Below are 23,136 nucleotides of genomic sequence, written 5' to 3' on the forward strand. Positions count from 1 at the left end.
ACATTCAACAGTTTATTGTTTATACTACATTATATCAATTGACTATAGTTAGTACTAAAGAATAGTATGATATAGTTATTGTACTATATCATACATGTTATATACTATATTATTTACACTAGTATAACTACAATAAATACTACAATACATGTACCTGTATATTACAACTTACTACAGTTAACTACAGTTATGTTACATTAAATGATGAATTGCGAAATAATGACGGATAGTGCTTTCTCCATTTAGACAGAAGATCGAGAGATGCTCTCTTACTGGTGCCAATCGTGAGGTAATCGTAAGTACCGCCATCTACCCGTTTGCCATGACTGTATACGACCAGAATATCTTCTGGACAGACTGGAACACACGCAGCATCTACCGCGCAAACAAACACGACGGGTCGGACCAGAAGGTGATGCTGCAGAACCTTCCGTCCCGCCCCATGGACATCCACGTGCTGTCAAACAGCAAACAGCAGCAATGCAGTAGTCCCTGCGAGCAATTCAACGGCGGCTGCAGTCATATCTGCACACCAGGTAACTTCATATTTACAAAAAACACTATGCTCTAGTTTTGTAAAATGTATTTTTAATAAATGAATAAGTTATTCTTACACAATTGTGCTGTTCAGACACATCTATAAAATTGTAGACCCACATTTGTGCTTAACATTGACTATCAAATCTTCATTATTTTCTTGTGCAGGTCCACAGGGAGCAGAGTGTCAGTGTCCCTTAGAGGGCCGCTGGTATCTGGCTGAAAATAAACACTGTATTCCTGACAATGGCACACGCTGCCAGGCGGGTCAGTTCACTTGCATGAACGGCCGCTGTATTCGCGCGCATTGGAAATGCGATAATGATGACGACTGCGGTGACGGCAGTGATGAACTGGAGAGGGTCTGTGGTAAGCTGTGCTTCTGCTTGTTCATGTCAGTCAGTTCATGTCAGTTCTGTGCATTTACAGACAGGAATCAAAAATAATAGTTATTGTTTAACAAAATAATGGACTCAAATCAATGTTCTGAGACACATATTTAAAGAGTGACTGAAAGGCTTGTAGTGCACTGCTTTGTTCAACGTGATGTAATTTCCACTGAAACGAGAAGCAAGGGACACATTGAGTGGCTCCTCCCCTTCTACAATAGCCAATAGCATTTAGTTAACCTTATAACTAGGAATGTGATAAGAAGCTGTAGTGTGGGGTGATGTCATACAATTTCTTGATAAGGCAGAAGTGAGAGACTTTATGTTTCAAAGGTATACATCCTTTTTCAGAGCACACTTCTGTAGCTAACATGTACATGCTAAAATCCAAGACGAACTTCAAGTTTTGGATTTCTTAAGGACTTTAACGGAGTAAACGAATTAAAGTGATATTGAACAAAATGAATGATCACTGTATATTAAATAGCTTCAAGTCTTTCTGCTGCGATCTAATGGATAAATTTTCTTCTATTGCATGTTGAAAAACCCTTTTCACTAATATGTTTCTTCTTGCGTTTCTTGTGCAATTTGCATCAAATCTCTTTCTTCAGGATCGAAGAGTCATTTCGTGTTTGGTGTGTATTTCTGCTTACCTCTTAACATGTAGATAAGGGCTTTGTTCCAAAACCTAGTGAGATGCCTATGTAGGGATCATATTATTTCTTGTATAACATTTCTTCTTTTTTACAAATTTGGCTGTCATCGCATCCATGTTTCATGGAGAGTGGAATCCATTAAAGCACTTTGATAAGCTCCATGATGGCATGCAAACCCAAAGGGATGTTAATCATACAGTACTTTGAGTAATAAAATATAAATGCTTTTCTGTGCCGAATAAGTAGTTCACAAATAAAAAAATGGACTGTTGTTGGAGAGAAGCTGTCTATGTAGGCAGTAGTCAGCAAGGGAGCTGTCTAGGTTTTGGACGGAGCCACACACTAGATTAAGTTCACTAACCATAAACCAGCATTAACCTCTTCTGCGTGCCGCTCTCTTGCATGCAGTTCCACAAGTGGCAGCATTTATTTCTCTCTCAGGTAATATTCACAGACAGAAAGAAAGAAAGTAAAGTAGAGAGTTAGTAAAGGTGGGCGGTCGTTCAGCTTTACACTAGCTAGTTCTTCAAAGTTGATTCAGGTTTTGCTCTATGAGTCTGTTTTGTCTTTTTATGTAAATGGCAGCGTTTCACACCTGCGAGCCCACCGTGTTCACCTGCGGAAATGGCCGCTGTGTGCCGTATCACTACCGCTGCGATCATTACAATGACTGCGGGGACAACAGTGATGAGACGGGATGTCTGTTCCCCCCCTGTGATGTGAACACAGAGTTCACCTGCAACAACGGCCGATGCATCGCTCAAGAATACGTCTGCAATGGAATCAATAACTGCTTTGACAACGGGACGTCTGATGAACAGAACTGCCGTGAGTTGTTTAATAATAATAAACTGACAGAGTTTGTAGTTTTGTTTTAAGTTTTATCAATATTTTAAGTTTTTTTATAAAAAAAAGTTACTTTTTAGCAATTTTGTTATAGACCATTTCATCGAACGCATGTGCCGAGACTGCAGTTAACTTCCTGTCTGTGTTTGGCTAGTGTCTAATAATATAACTATTTATATTTCATTTTATCTATATTCATATAAATTATTATTTTTATTGTATAATAATTGCATTAAATAATTTATACATAAGAACAATTAATAACAACGATTACTTTGTAGAATTTTTTTGTATGTTTCGAGTGGGTCCTGTTGTTTTGTCGCATTTAAAGAAACAGAATGGACACTGACATCTAGCTGTGGAGCTTGGTATCACAGTCTAAATTCAAAATATTGGAGAGACAAGTTTAACCAAGTAACGTTTTTATTCTTGGTTTCTTTTGCTTATTAGCAGAAATAATCTATCGGCACTATATTGTTTGTGAATGAGTACCGGAAGTTAAAGACGCTTGTAACGTTTGCACAAAACACCAACAGGTGTTAACACACTTATCCAACACAACAACTGTTGAACTTTGGTGTTTGTTGGCCTAGTTATAGTGGCCAGTGGGAATTAGCTGTAATTGAAGTGTCTGAAACATGTTACAAGTATAATGATTTCTTCATGCTATTAAATGCTTATGGTTTTACAGCTGAAAGAACGTGTCAACCAGAACACACCAAATGTCAGAGCACAAACATCTGTATCCCGCGCACATACCTGTGTGATGGAGATAATGACTGTGGAGACAACAGTGATGAGAGCCCTACACACTGTGGTGAGTTTCATCTGTCATAACCGCCAGAGGATTTACCGCCCATCCTCACATATTAATACATTACTGAGTCAAAATGAAAAAAATAAATTATACTCTTTAAAATGTTTTTAAAATGTTACAATATTATTGCCATTGAATATACATGATATTCATTCAAAAAATAAAAACGTTATCTGTAAAATACTTATTTTAGTTTTCGAGTACTTGTTGTTGATCTATTTCTAGAGGGAAAATAGAGGAATAAGTTTGCTGTTAACGAGCTCAAAAGAGACATTTTATCAACCTTGCCTTTCTGGAGTTTCTTTTAATAAGCGACCCGCAGGGGGTTGTGTCACACACATACATCAGGTTGGGTGATTGTTGGGAAAATTCTGTTGTCATTTAGTCCCCCTCACGTCATTAAAAACCTGTATAAGACTCTTTCATCTGTGGAATACAAAAGAAGATATTTTGAGAAATGTCTCGGTGGTTTTGTGTTCATACAATGGAAGTCAATGGGGTCATGTTACTGTGTCAGATTTATGACCCATGATCTTTGTGTATTTCATCAGTAATGGGTTAATCTAATCTAATCTTTTTTTTTTTTTAGCTACATCTACGTGTTCTCAGAATGAGTTTCGCTGTTCGAGTGGACGTTGTATTCCTGGTCACTGGTACTGTGACAGAGGGACAGACTGTAGTGACGGTTCAGATGAGCCTCCGACCTGCAGTAAGACACACACACACGTCTGGTGCATTATCTCTGTGGGGACAGTCCATAGAAGTAATTATATGTATACTGTAGAAACTGTATATTTTATACCCTCAACCTAAATATTACAATTTTTTGCCATTTATGAGATTTTTTGCTCGTAAGGGACCTTTATTTTGGTCCCACTGGTTCGGGTCCCCACCGAGATGTGAAGACAAGACCATGCACACACACACACACACACACGCATGTCTAAACCTAAAACAATAGACAACCATTCAAAAGTTTGGGATCACTTTAAATGTTTGTCTACAAACTTTTTGTTCTCAAGGTTTCTGCTTAATTCTCTGAAAAATAACATAATTATGCAAATATATAAGGTTTTCTTTCATTCCAATACATTTTTTGTAGAAATTATAGTCAAATGGCTGATTTTGACTGATGGAGAGATGGAGAGCTTATCTCAATTCAGAATGACCTGTATTTATCACAGATTAGAATAGAATAGATGAAAAGAAAAATAAATAAATGAAAAAGAAAAGATAGTCCAAGTAGCACAGAATTAATGTATAAATGCAAAATAGTGATGTGAAAAGGCAGAAATTTAAGGAACACTTGCTAAACAATCCTATTATCATATTTTCTTGTTACTTCTCATTATTGCATAAAAAAAAGAATGCTAAAAAGAATTGTATGGCTAATAAGAAATGTAGCAGGTAAATATTTAAAATGAAAATTAAATGGTAAAGTTACTGAGTGTACAACTCAACAAACACAGTGACATCAGTATAACTTCTGTGTGTTAAGTTATCGGTGGGTGTCCACCTCTCAGTGGTTACCACGGCGATGGGCTGTGTGTCTGTCATGGGCTAATGGGAGGAAACCCACATGTTACGCTCCAGTGATAATGCCTTTACTCCTAAAGTCACGTCAAGATACTGGTTTCACTGAGAGAGACAAAATAAATTACAACACTTCAGATCTGTGTCTATGTGATTGTTGTAAGGTCATTTAAGAAGGCATTTTATCCATAAACAGTGTGCATGTAGGCATATGTATTATAATATTATTAGGCTTATGAAAAGTGCACCTCAATGAATTCTACACGTGCAACTTTTAGTTTTTACAACAGGTTTGTTCATTTGTGTAACTTTGAGTTTGAAATCATTTCGGTTTCTCTTCTCAAGTCCTTTTTTTACAAAGACTTCCTTAAATTACAACACAAGCATGACATGTGAACTACACATACTTTTGAAGGTGCTGATTTATAGATGACGCCTTGACCGATTTGGCCTGTTGCTGTGATGGGTCATTGGTGCCGCCATATTGGACAGGACAAGACTTTCTGGATAAAATGCTTTATGACATACGTGAACTCCAGTTACTTTTTGGGTTTTAGAAAATTGATTATTGTCATAGGGATGCGACGCACAAGAAAGGTGTTTTCGGAGTGAATAACACTTTGATGGTTTCGATATTTGTTTGGCTGTGTGTGATGTCATCAGTCGGCCCAGCCCCCACTGTGTGTCACATTCCTCCAATGTGACGTCCACCAGAAAAGCCCCCCTAAACACCCACCGGCCCTTCTTTTGACACACTCCACCCCCTCCTCTCACACAAACACTGCCCCATCCTGATGCTTTTGTCCCCGGTTAATCGCAGCACCCCTCGTGCCCTTTGTTCAAACAAGCCACCAGACACAGGAATGTTCATTCTTCCCCAGAATCCCACCGTGGGTTCCGAGCAGCAGCACTCGGCCACGTTTCTGGCTGCTGTGGGATTTCATGGACAGACGTTTCTCACATCTTACTGAGATCAGAGAGAGACATGGCCCTCGGGCATCTCCTGCTTCTTCAGTCGTCTCTCATCCTTGTGTGTTTCAATCCTACAGCCACCACGGTGAGAACGTGCAACTCTGATCAGTTCAGCTGCGATGACGGACGCTGCATTGCTTTATCTTGGATCTGTGACGGGGACAACGATTGCGGGGACATGAGCGACGAAGACGAGCGGCACAACTGCGGTCAGTAAACTTTTCACGGAATGACACGCAGACTTCGCACCCAAAATGTATATGTTTTTAATGTTGCCTTCTCTTGTGTTTCGCCCTGAACGCGCAGCTAATCGTTCCTGCTCTCCTCAGGAGTTCACCTGTATCAATAACAGGCCGCCTCAGAGAAAGTGCATCCTGCGGGACTGGGTGTGTGATGGAGACGCCGATTGTTCGGACGCCTTCGATGAACATCAGAACTGCACGCGCAGTTCCTGCTCCGCCAGCGAGTTTTCATGCGCCAACGGCCTCTGCATCCGCAACTCATACAGGTCAGAAGAGGTCAAAACTGTGTGTGTGATATGTTTTACATTTTGTGATGGTGCGAGAGAAATTGAACAGAAACAAAATCACCTTGATTGTTTATGTTTATGATGAATCCAACATGCCTTATGTAGTGTAGTTTTTGTTATTGACTCTTCTTTCAAGGTTTGGACATCCTTTCTGTTTCTCATGATGTTAAAAAACTTTTTATCTAAAGGCTAAGAAAAGATTCTCTTTAACTTATTTTAAAGTGAATGGTAAAAGAAGCTCCATTAATACTATACTATTTGTTCAGATTCATCTGTTAAATGTTATTAATAAGCATTTAGAGTTTTTATGTTCTTGGTCAAAAGTAATTCTTGCCTGTCGACACTGTTAGGTGTGACCGTCGCAATGATTGTGGCGACAGCAGCGATGAGCAAGGCTGCACTTACCCGGCTTGTCAACAACATCAGTTCACCTGTCAGAACGGCCGCTGTATCTCGCAGGATTTCGTCTGTGACTATGACAACGACTGCGGCGATGAATCCGATGAACTCGATCACCTGTGCCGGACTCCAGCCCCCACCTGCCCACCCGGAAACTTCAGGTGTGACAACGGAAACTGTATGTCGGTGAGCAAGGAGTGTGACAGAAGCGACGACTGCAATGACAACAGCGATGAGAAAGGATGTGGTGCGTTCTACAAATCCCCTATGTATAAGACAATGCTTGGTTCAGTGTTAATCGGTGTCTTCTTTTAATAGGCATCAATGAATGTATCGACCCAACCATGCACCACTGTGACCACAACTGCACCGACACGCCCAGAAGCTTCATCTGCACCTGTCGCCCCGGTTACCACCTCATGTCCGATAAGAAATCCTGCGACGATGTGGACGAGTGCTCTGTCACACCCAGTGTGTGCAGTCAGGTGTGCGAGAACACATTAGGGTCGTACGTGTGCAAGTGCGCGCCCGGATTCCTCCGAGAACCCGACGGACGGAGCTGCAGACAGAACAGCAACATCGCTCCGTACTTGATCTTCAGCAATCGCTACTATCTGCGGAATTTGTCCACGGACGGCGAGGCGTACTCACTCATTCTACAGGGTCTCAGCAGCGTGGTGGCTCTGGACTTCGACCGGGTGGAGAAACGCTTGTACTGGATCGATGTGAGCAGGAGGGTGATGGAACGGATGTTTTTTAACGGAACGGGCCGAGAGGTCGTGGTGAATGGAGTTTTGCACGGGGAAGGGCTAACGGTCGACTGGGTCGGAAGGAAGCTGTACTGGGTCGACAGCTTTCTGGATTGTATGAAGGTGTCAGAGTTGGACGGGCGGTTCGTAAGGAAGCTAGCAGAACACTGTGTGGATGTGAATAACACGTACTGCTTTAAGAACCCAAGAGCCATTGTGGTGCATCCGAAGACTGGGTGAGTTTACTGTTCACAACAATTTGTGTTCATTTTTCGATTTTCAAAAAAATGCTTTATATAATACATATAAAACAATCTCAGAAAACAGGCTGTTCCTGGTTCTGTGAAACGCCTCCTTCTGAAACGCTCTGATTGGTCAAGCTGAGCCAGTCTTTTGTGATTGGTCTACAGCTTAGTGTTTGTTGAGATGTCCTGCCCCTTACCCTATCCATGTTCCAGGAGGCAGGGTCAATGTTAATATTGTGATTCATGATGTCACTAACCCTGTAAAAGTTGGTTGTAGTACCAACAAGCCGTTTATTGTCACCTTTAAAAGCGATTTCTGTTAAATAAAATATCATTACCCACTAATTTCAAAGAAGTGAAAATCCATCAGAAATCATCTTTAAAGCATATTTTGGAGGTTGAAAAATGCGGGTGTCATTTCTTTAAATAAATCGAACTCAACACATGAAGGCAAAAGGATGAATTAAAATAGGAGTTACAGTGTGTCTATACAAATCTATTTTTGTTTTGTAATATTGCGTGATGTTTGTGCAGATTTGTGTACTGGAGCGATTGGGGAGATAAAGCTTTCATCGGTCGTGTTGGAATGGATGGAAATAACAAGTCCGCCATCATCACGACTAAGATAGAGTGGCCTAACGGTCTCACCATTGACTACACCAATGACAAACTCTACTGGTCTGACGCTCATCTCAACTACATCGAGTAAGTAGGGTGTCACGATTATGACATTTGGCTTATGTTTATTTGTCTAATAAATCATTGCGATTCTGATAATTAATTGTCTATTTGGGGGATTTTTGACGATTATGACGATTAATTGTCTGTTTTCAGGGCTTTGTTGGTAATGTCGATTAATTGTCTATTTTGGGTTTTTGCTGATTAATTGTCTGTTTCGCTGCTTTTGGCGATTATGCCTATTAATTGTCTGTTTTACGACTTTGCCGATTGTGCCTATTAATTGTCTGTTATTTTGGGGGGGGCTTTGCGGTTATGCCGGTTAATTGTCTGTTTTGGGGCTTTGGTAATTTATTGTCTGTTTTTGGGCTTTGGCAATTATGATGACTGATTGTCTGTTTTGCGTCTTTGGCGTTTAGTTGTCTGTTTTGGGGCTTTGACGGCTATGCCGATTAATTGTCTGTTGTTGTTTTTTGGGGCTGTGGTGATTATGGCGATTAATTGTCTGGTGTTTTTTCCTTTGAGGACTATGGCGATTAATTGTCTGTTTTTTGGGGCTTTGTGGTTATGACGATTAATTGTCTTTTTGGGGGCTTTGGGCGACTATGGCAATTAATTGTCTGTTTTTGGGGATTTGTGGTTATGACGATTAATTGTCTTTTTGGGAGCTTTGGGCGACTATGGCAATTAATTGTCTGTTTTGAGGCTTTGGCAATTATGATGACTGATTGTCTGTTTTGTGGCTTTGGCGTTTAGTTGTCTGTTTTGGGATTATGACAATTAATTGTCTGTTTTGGGGCTTTGGCGTTTAGTTGTCTGTTTTGGGGCTTTTGGGATTATGACAATTAATTGTCTGTTTTGTGGCTTTGGCGTTTAGTTGTCTGTTTTGGGGCTTTTGGGATTATGACAATTAATTGTCTGTTTTGGGGCTTTGGCAACTTATTGTCTGTTTTGGGGCTTTGCTGATTAATTGTCTGTTTTGCGGCTTTGGCGATTGTTTGTTTGTTTCTGGCTGTGGCGATTACGACAATTAATTGTCTGTCTTGGGGCTTTGGTGATTCATTGTCTGTTTTGCGGCTTTGGCGATTAATTGTCTGTTTTGGGGCTGTGTTGATTACGACGATCAATTGTCTGTTAAGCGGCTTCGGCAATTAATCATATGGTTTGGGGCTTTTGCGATTATGATATTGAATTTTCTTTTTTGGGGCTTTCTCATACATTTTTTATTTGGCTTTGAAATTACCATATTGATCTGAAAATAAGAGTTTTTTTTGGAAATACGATGAGACAATTATTTAATTATTGTGACAGCCCTACGAGTAAGAACTTCACACATTTATGTCGTGCATATATAGTCACTAAGGAACACTTTACAAGATTAGATTAGATTCAACTTTATTGTCATTACACATATACAAGTACAGTGTAACGAAATGTAGTTTAGGTCTAACCAGAAGTACAAGGCACTAGATTCATTTTTACTTACCTTGTAAAATGCCAGGTGGTTTCAATCTGTGGCTGGGTTAAAAACAGTACAGACAAAAGCCTATGGATCTTTGTGGAATCAAAATCAGCCTCTAGTTTCTATATTAATATTAAATGCTTTTATCTCTCCAGATTCTCTGATCTGGATGGAAATCACAGACACACTGTTTATGACGGCGTTCTGCCACATCCATTCGCCATCACTGTGTTTGAGGAAAGTGTTTACTGGACGGATTGGAACACTCGCACCATAGAGAAGGGAAACAAATACGACGGGTCAGGACGGCAGGCTCTGGTCAACACCACTCACCGGCCCTTCGACATCCACGTGTGTCACCCCTACCGTCAGCCCATAGGTGAGCTCAGGACGGGGTAACCCGAACGCAAGCGTCCGTCTTGAGTTACACTCACTATCTCACGTCACATCCACAGAGAGTCTCTGCCAATATTTACACCTTCACACACAATGGCGTCAGTCTTCACTGGCATTTCTCACAGATGGGAAAAACCACTCTCGTTATCAGTGGTGTAAATGGCAGGACAGGTCATTTAAACTCTTATCTGTGGGCTTATTTGGAAAGAGGAGCTGGACCTACAACATCCGTGTTTTTTTTTTTGTTGTTAAAAGATTTAGTTAAATTCAAACGGTTCTGTATTAGGACCCAGGAAATCTTGGGAAGTATAAGAAAAAAAATCAGAATTCTGTGTTAAATGATAAACATTTAAATGATCTTAATAGAAGCGATATGAAATTATTATCAAATGATAAATAAGTGCATTTCCAAATGCTTTTGAGATGCCTATATATATATTTTTTTAAACTTCAAAACGTTATATATATAGAGCGTTTTTCCAACATCGCGCCAAATCGTTATCGTTACTTAATTCGTTCCACTCTGTGCCGATCCAGGCCTGCCGCTCAGTAAAGGGTTTCTTTTTTCACTGCAGGGCTCCTAACGAAAATCTTTAGAATGTAAACACAAATCATCATGCATGCGTTGTTAACACAAGAGACTGAGCTATAATGCTGCGTTCCGACCTCCGAACTCGGGGCAGATCAACCGGGACCTCATCGAGACGCGTCATTTGACGTCATGGACAAGATGGCGGCTAGCTCTTCGCAGTAGGGATGTAACAATATCGAAATCTCACTGTGTTATAATACCTCGTTATAAAGTCCCAGGTACAGTATATATTGCAATATTTAAAAGAGCAAATGATTACTTGGAAACGTCTCATAAGCATCCTCTTTTCTTTATCCTCTAATCATTACTGTTGCTTCGAGGTATGAGTTATAGTATGAGATGGGTCAAATGACCTAATGATCTCTTTTATAAAATAAAATGATTGAATCAGATGGACCTTGCCAAAGGAAACGTCTATTATTTTTCTAACATTCGCTATGTTATGCGAGACCTATCGCGAGACCTATCGTTTACAGTCATGTGACCATGATAATACTGAGACAATTTTGCTATTGCGATAACACGACCATATTGATACTATTGTTACATCCCTACTTCGTAGGCTTATGTGAACCATAAACAAACTTTCAACTATTTTTACACCATGTAATATGTATGAGCATGAACGTTAATTCAACCAGAAACTGTTTACGAACAAATGCAAACATGCAAATTTGATGCGTTGTTGACTAGAACGGATTAAGATCAAAAGTCAGATACTTAATGTCATAATATCCGAAACCCGGGTTGTCTCAAACGCAGCATAACGTCTCTGATACATAATATTAGAACGATTCGTCGAACAAGGCTCACGTGGAAACGTAACTGTAACCAGACCGTGCTTAGAATGGTTTGGTGCGATGGTGGAAAAGATAATAGGTTATGTCGAATGTCACGTGACTAGACCGGTAAACAGGTTTCCGTTGGAAAAAGGGTATAAACCGTATTAAATATCAGCGATATGGATTTTTATGGTATTACGCTAACCTAGCTAGCTTTTTCCTTTTTTTTGCTATTTTAATGTTCAAATGTCTGCGAGAAGAAAAATAAGTTTTCTAGCTTTTATAAATCAATCTTTTAAGGTTCTCGGCATCTGACTTTTATTAGCTAATTTAAAAGCATTTAGAGAAAAACGGCTCTTTACGTACGTAATGAAGCACATACCAAGACTTAAACTGGATGCGACGAGCCTTGTTTTACGGTTCCTGCATGTGACGTTCTGCATAAAGCCTATCGTGAGATTGAGAGTGTCGAGTATACCGTTTTTAAATATATTTATGTATATCACTTAAATTTTGCATTATTGTCTGTTTTCTGTGTTTCTTCAATAGTAACGAATCCCTGTGCCGTCAATAACGGCGGATGTTCTCATCTGTGTCTCCTGCGGGCCGGAGGTCAAGGGTTCACGTGCGAGTGTCCCGATCACTTCCTGACAGTTCAGATTGGGGGCGTGGCCCGCTGTCTAGCCATGTGTTCCAGCACGCAGTACAGATGTGCTAACAACGAGCGGTCGGTGACTCTATGCTTTTTCTTTCCAAAATTTAACATCATTACACCGTGACAGATCTAATTAGGCTGCATACGTAGTCAGCAGCCTTCTGCTGTGACATGAATTGGAATCCTCATAACTGTTTCGCGCTGAAGACTCTTGTCTCATTTTGTTTCTCTCACAGTTGCATTCCTATCTGGTGGAAGTGTGACGGTCAGCGAGACTGTCGAGACGGATCAGACGAGCCCTCCACGTGTCCCGTAAGGCACTGTAGACTGGGTCAGTTTCAATGTACCGATGGAAACTGCACCAGCCCACACTTTCTGTGTAACTCCAACCCAGACTGTCCCGACGGCTCCGACGAGGACACGGTGCTGTGTGGTACGAACACATTTATATCACAGCCATGTCTATACTGAAGCCACGTTGCATTAAATGTGGTAAATGCATCTTTGTTGTTGTGCACGTCAGCGACGCATCAGTGCGAGTCACATCAGTGGCAGTGTGCAAACAAGCGCTGCATCCCCGAGGCGTGGCAGTGCGACGGTGAAAACGACTGCGGTGATGAGTCTGACGAAGACCCCGCCCACTGCTCCAGCAGAACCTGTCGACCCGGACAATTCAAGTGCAGGAACGGCCGCTGCATCCCACAGAGCTGGAAATGTGACGTGGACGACGACTGCGGTGACAACTCGGATGAGCCCATGGATGAGTGCAGTGAGTGAATTATTTGATAGAAATGAAATGCAAAATAAATGATTCGTTGTTAATTGCCGTAGCTGTCATGAAATAGAAATATTCAATACATCTCTGGCCGTGTTTTGTATTGATCAGACGTGTGTTGTTGTTTGCAGTGGGTCCGGCGTACAGATGTGACAACCACACAGAGTTTGCCTGCAAGACAAACTATCGCTGTGTCCCTCTGTGGGCCGTGTGTAACGGACAGAACGACTGCAGAGACAACAGTGACGAACAATCCTGTGGTGAGCGAACCATATACATTTACTTCAAATGTATGACCATCAAATCTTCCTGTGGAATCATTTCTTAATGTTGCCATTATCAGTGATGTTATTGTCGTTCTCACGCTCCAGTGCTGCATTAGTGTGAGTAGAGTTCACAGTCTGTGATGGACGGGCCGTGACCTCTGTGACCTCACATCTTACACTCACCTTCAGTCTGGGGCCACAGCTCAGATTTATGAACTGTGTGTGTGTGTGTGAGAGAGAGAGGGTCTGTATCAGGCACACGGGTTGTTTTGTGTGTCTGTTATGGTGACAAATTGGTACCCAGAAGTTGGTAACACCATCACATCGCAAAGTTTCTCTTTGGGGACGTCCCCATTTGTACAGTTTTTAAAATAGTTATGAATACTGTATCATACATCTTTACAAACAATGTCTATGGAATGTTCTCATTTAGTGTGTGTGCGCGCATGTGTGTGAAACGAGGTTTTGTTAGTGTGTGTGTGAAAGAAAGTTTTGTTTTTATGCGTGTGTTTGTGTGCGTGTGTTTTTATACGTGTGTGTGTACACATATGTGTGTGCGAGTATAAGTGCGCATGCACATATGTGTGTTTGAAAGAGAGTTTTGTTAGTCTGTGTGTGTGTACTCATGTGTCTGCGCAAGTATGTGTGCGCACACGCGCATGTGTGTGTGCGAGTATATGTGCGCATGTGTGTGCAGTGTGTGCAGTTCACAGATTTTATTGAGGTTTGGAGGCTGTTTGACTTTATTCTCACTTTACTGTGATTTTACTCTGCTGTCTTCTGCTGTGTGTCCTGTGTTCTGACCGACACACACACACACACACACACACACAGTCAGTGTTATCAGCTCACACTCGCTCCATTAGTGCCATCCTGCACAGAGAGGAGAGATCGCCCTAATCTGAGTGTAAGAATGTACCGCCCGTGTCAGGTGGGGCAAGTGTGTGTGTGAGGATGTGTGTTTTGTCTATCCTCCTTTCGTCTGTTTTTTCTTTTCTTTCTATTACTTTCCTCTCGTTCGCTCATTCCTCTTCTTCTCTCATTTCTCTGCGGTGTGTCTGGTCAGTTTCATTGGTCAGTGTCGGTGGGGGGTGCTCACACTCCCTCTCTCTAAACTCATCCCGTCTGTAATAAAATGCTCTTTCTTCTAAGGCCCACGCTGCATTTATCATCATGTCTTTATTAAACCGCCGGCCGCTGGGTGTTAAAGCATGTGTAGTTTATCACACCTGTCAGCTGTCCCATCATACACTCTTTTTACAATCACATAAAGAAAGAGCAACAGCGCATTTCCCTGTGCATTTCCAAGAGAATTTCAGGCATGTGGTGCACCTGTGAGATCTGTGTGTTGTGATGTAGTGCACAGGTTAAACACACAATGTCTGTTGTGTTTTCAGAGGCGGTGACCTGTGAGCCGACGGGTGATTTCCGCTGTGACAACCACCAATGCATCCCACTGCGCTGGCACTGCGATGGAGACGATGACTGCGGCGATGAATCAGATGAGCACAACTGTGGTGAGTAACACAACCCTGAGATCTTCTCGTGCTTCTCAGCAAGTGTGTTAAATTGCGAGGAATCAAAATATTTGGATTTAAAGGGACAGTGCCCCCAAAAATGTATTTATCCTAAAGTCATTCCAAACCTCTGTGACGTGATTCTTTTATTACTGAGAAATGAAATAAATTATAACATAACGTCCTTTACTAGAACAGCAAACGGTTAAGGAAGAGACGACGATAGAGGGATGAAGGGCAAGAAATTGAAAAGACAAACAGGAAACAGCGGTTCTCCTTCATCATACGTCTATAGTTTAATGAATAGCTTGAACGTTTGTGCTGTTTGTTGAAAGAACTTGTGAGTTTTTCCTCCTGACAGAAGATCTGTAGGGGTGGTCAGCACGGGTGGATGAACTCACTGCTGAAAAATGATCCTCATTCACTACAACTGCAGCGAGAAAACAGCCTTTTAATCCTCAAGCTCCGTTTCAATCACTCTTATCTGTTTCTCTGTTGATTTATTGCAGCACCTCCGGTTAGTTCTTCTAGTGTCTGGAATTATACAGATTATTAAAAAAATCCAGATCAGCTGCAATGAGTATATGTGCTCGGCGCTTTTGCACTAATAAAAGGAAAACTTCGGCAGAGCAACGCGATCACATTCATTTCAATGGAGAGCTGGCAAATTTCGGCAACGTGAGAGCGGTGAGAGTCAAGCGACAAAAATGAGAATTGTTCAACTCCATGCAAAAGAGTTTGACAGGTCCGCCTGAAGACAGTCCCCGTCGCGTGATGTTTTTTGTGCGAAAATAACAAACTTTTCCTGCGAGTATTAAAGAGCGTGATTCTTTGTGTTTGGTGTGAACAAAGCATAAAAAAACTATAGTGTCGTATGGTTTTATGGAGATTTTATATGAGAAGAGTGTAGATATTGAGAGGAATATTTGATTTAGATTTGAAGAGAGATGAAGATATTTTAAGAAATGTCTCATTGGTTTCGTGTTCATACAATTGAAATCAATATTGTTTGGTTCGTCAAAATATTTTCTTTAGTGATCTGCAGAAGAAAGAAAGTCATACAGGTTTGAATGGAAGCCCGTTTCCAGGGATGGGGGATTTTTTTAGATTTGAAAAGTATTTTTATGATTTAGTATCTCATAATAATGAGAAACCTTCTCATAATAAGTAGAAACTACGTCGAAATTTCGACTTTGTAGCGCATGAGATAGTGTCTCATTGAGAAAAGTTATTAAGTTAAAATTTAAACTTCATTATTTCAATCATTATTATAAGATACTAAGTCATTTACTATGTGAAACTTTCTTATTATTATAAGTTACTAAGTGGAAATTTCGACTTAATTTAAATTATTATTTACATTTACATTTAGTCATTTGGCAGACGCTTTTATCCAAAGCGACTTACAGTGCACTTATTACAGGGACAATCCCCCTGGAGCAACATGGAGTAAAGTGTCTTGCTCAAGGACACACTGGTGGTGGCTGCTGGGATCGTACCAGCAACCTTTGATTTACCAGTTCAGTGGTTTAACCCACTAGACCACCATCTCCACCATTATAAGATACTCAGTCATAACAATTTAAAATCTGAAAAAATTCCCCAACCCATGCGGAAATGGGCTTCCATAGTTTTGACATGACATGATGAGTACATGATAAAACATTTTGGTAGAATTATCTCTTTAAGGGTTAGATGGACAGGTAGAAAAACCTATGAGAAATATTTAACAATGAAACTTCAAAACATTGTCTCTTGTTTTGTGTCGGCAGCTCCTCGTCCGTGCACAGAGAGCGAGTTTCGCTGTGATAACATGCACTGCATTCCTGAGCGCTGGGTTTGTGATCACGACAACGACTGTGAGGATAATTCAGATGAGAGGGACTGCGGTAAGTGTCGTGAACTACCTCTTCACTTCTCCTTTGAAATGTCTTGAAACTCTTATTTAATCCGGATGTATTCTCAGTGAGAGCATTTGTGTGATGAACGACAGATCACTTGCACACCCTTTGTGTTGGAATAATAAGAGATTCTTCATGTGTTTCAGAGTTGCGGACGTGTCATCCGGGCTACTTCCAGTGCGACAGCGGACACTGCATCTCCGAACGCTTTAAATGCGACGGCAACGCCGACTGTCTCGACTTCAGCGATGAAAGTTCCTGTCGTGAGTGTGCACATTCATATATTCATAGTCGTAATAAATATCATTTTTTATTTAAAATAAAGAGAAAACTACTAGATATTTTCCTTGTGAATGCACACATCCCTTGGCAATACCAGATCAGATATTTTTATTACGACCACAAGTTTATCATGGTCTCACACTACAGTAATTGTTAAACTTTAAAAGTTAGTGAAACTCGGATAAAAAAATGATAATCACATCATGATCACTACACTTTTTCTACGATAAAAGCATGTTTAACCAAACGGTTAAAGACAACGAAGACAATACGTTTGAATAACATTCACAATAATGCCAAGAAACTGTTGAAATATTTCTCATGTTGACTTTGTGCGTGTATGTTTGTGTATGTGTTTCAGCAACACGCTATCCAAACAGCACATACTGTCCTCCGTTCCTGTTCGAATGTAAGAATCACGTGTGTGTTCAGCCGCACTGGAGATGTGATGGAGATAACGACTGTGGAGATCATTCAGATGAAGAACTTCATCTCTGCTGTAATAAGAACCACACACATATAACACACACATACACAAACACACACAGGGGAGTGTTTACCATTTTAGGGGCCTTAAGCAAAGTCAAGACCTGATGCCCCCCACACATAGACTAACATTTTGTTTGAATTACACAGAAGTATTGAGAACATGGAATTATGGAGACATATATACATTCAAATAAGAACTTTATTTATTTTATGTTGAACCACATAACAGAAGGAAATTCTCTACAGATTGTTATAAGAATAAACCTTCTTGGTTTGGGGATGAAAAGGTCTCCTTTGTTTTATTCAGAATAATACAGAGTGCTTTTAGCTACAGTATAATACATACAGCTTTCCTGTAGCTCAGTGGTCAGAGCATAAATGTATAAATGTATAGGATAACGCAATGTAAGTCGCTTTGGACCAAATGCATAAATGTATAAGATAGTAAAAGGTGCAAGATTCATGCTTCTTTTCATAGCACTGTTTTGCTATATTCGTAAAATCAGTATTAGATTTATTTTGCTTTCTTTCGTTTTTGAGCACCGCTTTGATACATGCGCTTCATTGCGTATGTCTGTGTGTCTAAATGAAGCATCAAATGATTTTACCGATGTAGGAACTAGGGGGCCCCCAAGCTTGCGGGGCCCTACACACACACACACACACATCAATGTGCATCTGAAGAGAAACTTTGTGTACATACAAAAATAAAAATGAACAAACTCTTTACACTTGTTTCATGTATTGAAATCACACCTTTTTTACCAAACACACTTGTGTGTGTTTTGTTTTCTCAGTGGACATCCCGTGTGATCCTCCATTCAGATTTCGTTGTGACAACAACCGTTGCATCTACAGCCACGAGCTCTGTAACTCTATAGATGACTGCGGCGATGGTACCGATGAGAGGGCGGAGCATTGTGAGTAGCAGCCAATCAGCAAACAAGATTTGAATTCGTATAACGTAGAATGCAAGTCATATATCAACTACCCGTCAAACATTGTGGGAAACTCACTCAGTCTTCATTGATATTGAAAATACTCAATACTGTTGATCGGTTACTTCAGTGAACCCAAAACATGTTCTTTGCTCATGAACTTGATTGTTTTGTGTGAATGTTTCTGTGCTCAGGTGTGACTCCGACTCACGGGCCGTGTTCTTCAGATGAGTATAAATGTGGGAACGGTCACTGTGTTCCTCTGCAGTACGCTTGTGACGACTACGATGATTGTGACGATCAGACGGATGAACTGGGCTGTCGTGAGTTTTTTACACCACACCTTACCTCATTCCTAGTAGTTTCGCTGACCTTTATATCATTAGAGTATGTCTTTATTATTTATTTTTTTAAATGAGGCAACAAAAACATTTGCATACTATTCGTCCTAAATAGCATTGGAGAGTAGAATTAGTATGTCCCACATAGTAGAATGTTGAAAAGAGTATTCCAAAGATTCCCGGTAGAAATTGGAAGTGCCGATTTCCTACTCTAACAGCTGATATTACCCAGAACTCACTGCAAGTAGGCGGAGCTTAATGAAGCGACACTGCATTATTAAAATGAAGTAACTGATGCACCAAATTAATAAATACAACTATAGAGTTAACATCACATATGAAACAATTAGCGGTATTTTAATGTGTGACAGTTAATGGCCACATTGTTGTCTAGGTAACAGCGGCCAGTTTCACTTCCTGTTAGTACGTCCCAGTGGATGCATAGTGTTTTGCTAAAGTGTAGATAGTTATCCATTACCAAAACAGTACATACTCTCAGTACATAGTATAAGTACGCAAATTGGGACGCAGAATAAGTTTGACACTATAGACTTCTACTTTCAAAAGATTCTGCCAATCTCTCTCAAGATTCAAGATTCAAAGGAGCTTTATTGGCATGATAAAAGAAAATTAACATTGCCAAAGCACAAGATTAAATATAAACTTGCAGAAATACAGATTAAGATAAAAAAATAAGATAGAATCAAATTAAAAGTCTATAAGTAAAAATCTCTATATATATACATCTCAATATAAACAGAAAAAGAGTTTTAATTAAAGTTCTCGATGAGGGTGATAGTGTCAGTTTGTGTGTGTTGTTCTGTCAGTGTTGTGTTGTGTTGTGCTGGTTGTTCTTTGGTCGTGGCAGGACTTGACATATCTTGCAGCAGGTTTGAGCTTTTCTCTCTCTCTCTCTCTATTTTTCAGACAGCGGCAGTGGTCGCTCGTGCAGTGAAGGTCTTTGTGAACATAACTGCACAGATTTATCCGGTGGCGGATTCATTTGCTCGTGCCGAGCGGGATATAAACCCAACTCTGAGCACAAAAACACTTGTGACGGTTCGTCTCCTCAGACCAAGACAGATAGTCATCATGCGGTTCAACTTTAAATGATGTTTTTGCTCAAGCTGACATGAATACAAACGTTTTTTATTATTTAATACAGTACCATGCAATAGATTTTGTTGGTTATTTTAGTTTACTGAAATTAAAAATATGAAAATGTTAATTTAAAATTGACCATAAAATAATTGGAAAATATTAAACTTAAAGAAAAATTTAAAAGCACTTAAATTATAATTATTAACGAAAACTGAAATAAAACTAAAATAAAAATGTATTAATCGTATAAAACAAATCAACAAATCAATTATAAAATGACAAAGAAATACAGCACAATTGCTAAAACTTTGACTGAAATTAAAATTTAAACTAATAGTCTAAAAATATAAGCTAATTTAAAATATTAAGAAAACTAAAATCAAAACTATGATAACTATGGTTGTAACCAGTGTTGGTTGTTACTTAGTAATCCCTTACTGTAATTTAATTACTTTTCCCTTGAAATAGTAAAGTAATGGATTATTCTTTTCTTAATTACATTTTAATTAGTTTCTTCTGATGTAATTAAACTGAATACTTTGTGTAATATATGCGTGTGCAATAGTGGATTTGACATCAAAATTCATAGTCAAACTTTAGTCAGTCAATAATACTATATTATGTCGTTTTAGATCATTTATTTGAATGAATTAAAAGAGCTGTTTCATGTCTATCCTTGAATCACTGAACTCATCAAGGTTGATGTAGGATATAGAAAGTCATTAGTAATATGTCATTAATTACTTTTTAACCTACCCAACACTGGTTGTGACCTTGGTCACATTTTAAAAAGAAAACCACCCCCATTCACTCATTAATATTTTCATCAAAATGATAACTTGCACAAACAGAAGAATGGACATTTTTTATCCATTCTTTTCCTAGATTTCAATGTACAGTGTTATTTTAGTAATGAAAGTTGCTCTTCTCATAGTTTTGAGCGCTAATGCTGAATCGTCGGACAGTGTTTTGATATTTTCTGTCTTCTGCAGATGTGGACGAGTGTGAGATTTTCGGGACGTGTCCTCAGCTGTGCAGGAACACTAAAGGATCTTACGAGTGTTTCTGTGCTGAAGGTTTTCGATCCGTGAGCGAGCAGCCAGGAGCCGAATGTGCTGCTGAGGGTGAAGGAGACCACTTTATCATGCAATTCATTAAAATCTCTTTCTTCAACCCTCTACCGCCCTCTATAGTTTCCTTCCTGCTATTCTGCCAGTCAGCTTTAACAGCATCACTAAAACTGTTTCTAAACCTCACTACAAAGACAGGGAAGGTTTACCCGACAATACAATTCTGTCATTATTCATTTTGAGAAATGTCTCTGGGGTTTTGTGTTCAGACAATGGTAGTCAATGGGGTTCAGTGTCATTCTTCAAACTATCTTCTTTCGTGTTCTGCGGAAGAAAGAAACGCACACAGGTCTCACATAACATGAGGGTGAATAAATGATGATTTTTGGGTGAACTGTCAGATTGGGTATGTAACGTCGTCTCTCTCTCTTCAGGGAATCCTCCGGTGTTGTTGTTGCCTGATAACGTGCGCATCCGTCGCTTTAATCTGTCCAGCGCGCAGTACTCTGATTACCTGGATAACGCCGAACACATTCAGGCTCTGGATTATCTGTGGGATCCCGAGGGTCTAGGGCTCAGTAAGACACATGATTTCCTCGATATGTCCTGTATGGTTTAATGCAGAATACTAATCAAATGGTGTTGATGCCACAGGTGTAGTTTACTGGACAGTGTTGGGTCGAGGGTCTGAGTTCGGTGCCATAAAGAGAGCGTACATGACCACGTTCGACGATCACGGCAATAATCCGGTGACAGAGATGAACCTCAACCTCAGATACATCTCCAGCCCCGACGGCATCGCTGTGGACTGGATCGGACGGTACATGAGTGATGGTGCTTTGTGCCTGGTTGCTTTGGGAAACCTCCTTTCGTTGTTTTGACGTTTTATTTTTTCTCTCAGTCACATTTACTGGACAGACGCTGGAACCAATCGGATCGAAGTGGCTACACTGGACGGGCGGTACAGAAAGTGGTTGATTTACAGGGATCTCGATCAGCCGGCTGCTATTGTGGTCAATCCTGCTCTCGGGTAAAGATCTAAAACGTTGTTTACAGACCTGATCCAGATAAACTTTGGAGAACCCTGACCTTCTACTTTGTTTGTTTGGTTCATGTTTGAATGTTAGTAAGATGTTCTGGACCGACTGGGGCCGCAAACCCAAGATTGAATCGGCGTGGATGGACGGCCAGCAAAGAGAGGTCCTGTTAGATGAAGGTCTGGGCTGGCCAACCGGTTTAGCTTTAGACTACCTGAATGAAAACCGAATCTACTGGTGCGACTCCAAGGAGAACATCATCGAGTCGATGAAAGCAGACGGAAGCGACAGACAGATGCTCATATCGGGAGGTGAGACGCCGGTGCGCCGCGCTAGGAGACATGGTTGATGATGTCTGATGGTGGGTCGTTCTCACGTTTGGTATTGTTGCAGACATCGGTCAGCCGTACAGTCTGGATGTGTTTGAGGGACACGTGTACTGGACCACTAAAGAAAAAGGAGAAGTGTGGAAGAAAGATAAGTTTGGCAAAGGAGAAAAGGTGAAGGTGTTGACCATAAACCCCTGGCTGACGCAAGTACGCATCTACCAGCAACACAGACACAACCAGTCAGGTGAGACGACACCACACTGACGTCACTGCATTACAGTCGTAGAAAATGTTAATGTTGAAACGTTGGAAAAAGTTGAAAATATTTAAATGAACAATCTGGTTTTGGTTCTTTTTTTTGATGAATGATTTGTTAAATTCAAGCGGAAATCCATAACTTTTGCTTTTTTATTGTCATCTCTGTTTAAAATATTAAATCTCAGGCTTCTTTGTTTCTTTAAATGTAACACATAAATGTTTTTATTATTCGAAAAATCCAAAATACATTAAAAGGAGAAATTATATTTTAACAGTAAACAAATAAATAAGTGGCGGCACTAAAAATATGACCTACAAATAAATTAAAACTTGAATAAAATTAGTAATATAGCTATATAAAAAATAATAAAATGCTTAAAATGCTACAATTTGATTACAATAAACTAAAGTTAATATTTTAGGATATATAATTAGTAATACATACAGTATAAATATAAGCCTGGTTTACTGTAGTCATAACAATGCGAGGTTAAGCCTGCATTTTTTCTAAATAAAATGTCGTGAATAAACTCAATACATTTCAATGGTCACATTTTGAGAAAAAATCTTGAAATAAATTTCGAGAATTAACTCA

General features: G+C 40.0%; 1 protein-coding gene across 3 annotated transcripts in view; it reads left to right on the forward strand.

Annotated features, from left to right (window-relative positions):
* The window catches only part of lrp2a (low density lipoprotein receptor-related protein 2a), a 70,744-nt gene that overhangs the window by 41,390 nt on the left and 6,218 nt on the right, over window positions 1–23,136 (forward strand). For all 3 annotated transcript variants that reach the window (XM_056754504.1, XM_056754501.1, XM_056754503.1), the window contains exons 42-69: window positions 247–536; window positions 706–906; window positions 2,168–2,410; window positions 3,120–3,245; window positions 3,835–3,954; window positions 5,828–5,959; window positions 6,057–6,258; window positions 6,630–6,925; window positions 6,997–7,663; window positions 8,207–8,377; window positions 9,968–10,191; window positions 12,132–12,309; window positions 12,474–12,670; window positions 12,761–13,006; window positions 13,144–13,272; window positions 14,676–14,795; window positions 16,568–16,684; window positions 16,843–16,959; window positions 17,340–17,477; window positions 18,265–18,387; window positions 18,600–18,728; window positions 19,674–19,805; window positions 20,840–20,971; window positions 21,352–21,495; window positions 21,572–21,737; window positions 21,819–21,947; window positions 22,045–22,265; window positions 22,348–22,527. In XM_056754504.1, the coding sequence (XP_056610482.1) occupies window positions 247–536; window positions 706–906; window positions 2,168–2,410; window positions 3,120–3,245; window positions 3,835–3,954; window positions 5,828–5,959; window positions 6,057–6,258; window positions 6,630–6,925; window positions 6,997–7,663; window positions 8,207–8,377; window positions 9,968–10,191; window positions 12,132–12,309; window positions 12,474–12,670; window positions 12,761–13,006; window positions 13,144–13,272; window positions 14,676–14,795; window positions 16,568–16,684; window positions 16,843–16,959; window positions 17,340–17,477; window positions 18,265–18,387; window positions 18,600–18,728; window positions 19,674–19,805; window positions 20,840–20,971; window positions 21,352–21,495; window positions 21,572–21,737; window positions 21,819–21,947; window positions 22,045–22,265; window positions 22,348–22,527 (5,270 nt within the window). The remainder of the gene's footprint in view (window positions 1–246; window positions 537–705; window positions 907–2,167; window positions 2,411–3,119; window positions 3,246–3,834; window positions 3,955–5,827; window positions 5,960–6,056; window positions 6,259–6,629; window positions 6,926–6,996; window positions 7,664–8,206; window positions 8,378–9,967; window positions 10,192–12,131; window positions 12,310–12,473; window positions 12,671–12,760; window positions 13,007–13,143; window positions 13,273–14,675; window positions 14,796–16,567; window positions 16,685–16,842; window positions 16,960–17,339; window positions 17,478–18,264; window positions 18,388–18,599; window positions 18,729–19,673; window positions 19,806–20,839; window positions 20,972–21,351; window positions 21,496–21,571; window positions 21,738–21,818; window positions 21,948–22,044; window positions 22,266–22,347; window positions 22,528–23,136) is intronic.

The sequence above is a fragment of the Triplophysa dalaica genome, chromosome 8 (assembly GCF_015846415.1).
Source record: "Triplophysa dalaica isolate WHDGS20190420 chromosome 8, ASM1584641v1, whole genome shotgun sequence".
Classification (NCBI taxonomy): Eukaryota; Metazoa; Chordata; class Actinopteri; order Cypriniformes; family Nemacheilidae; genus Triplophysa; species Triplophysa dalaica.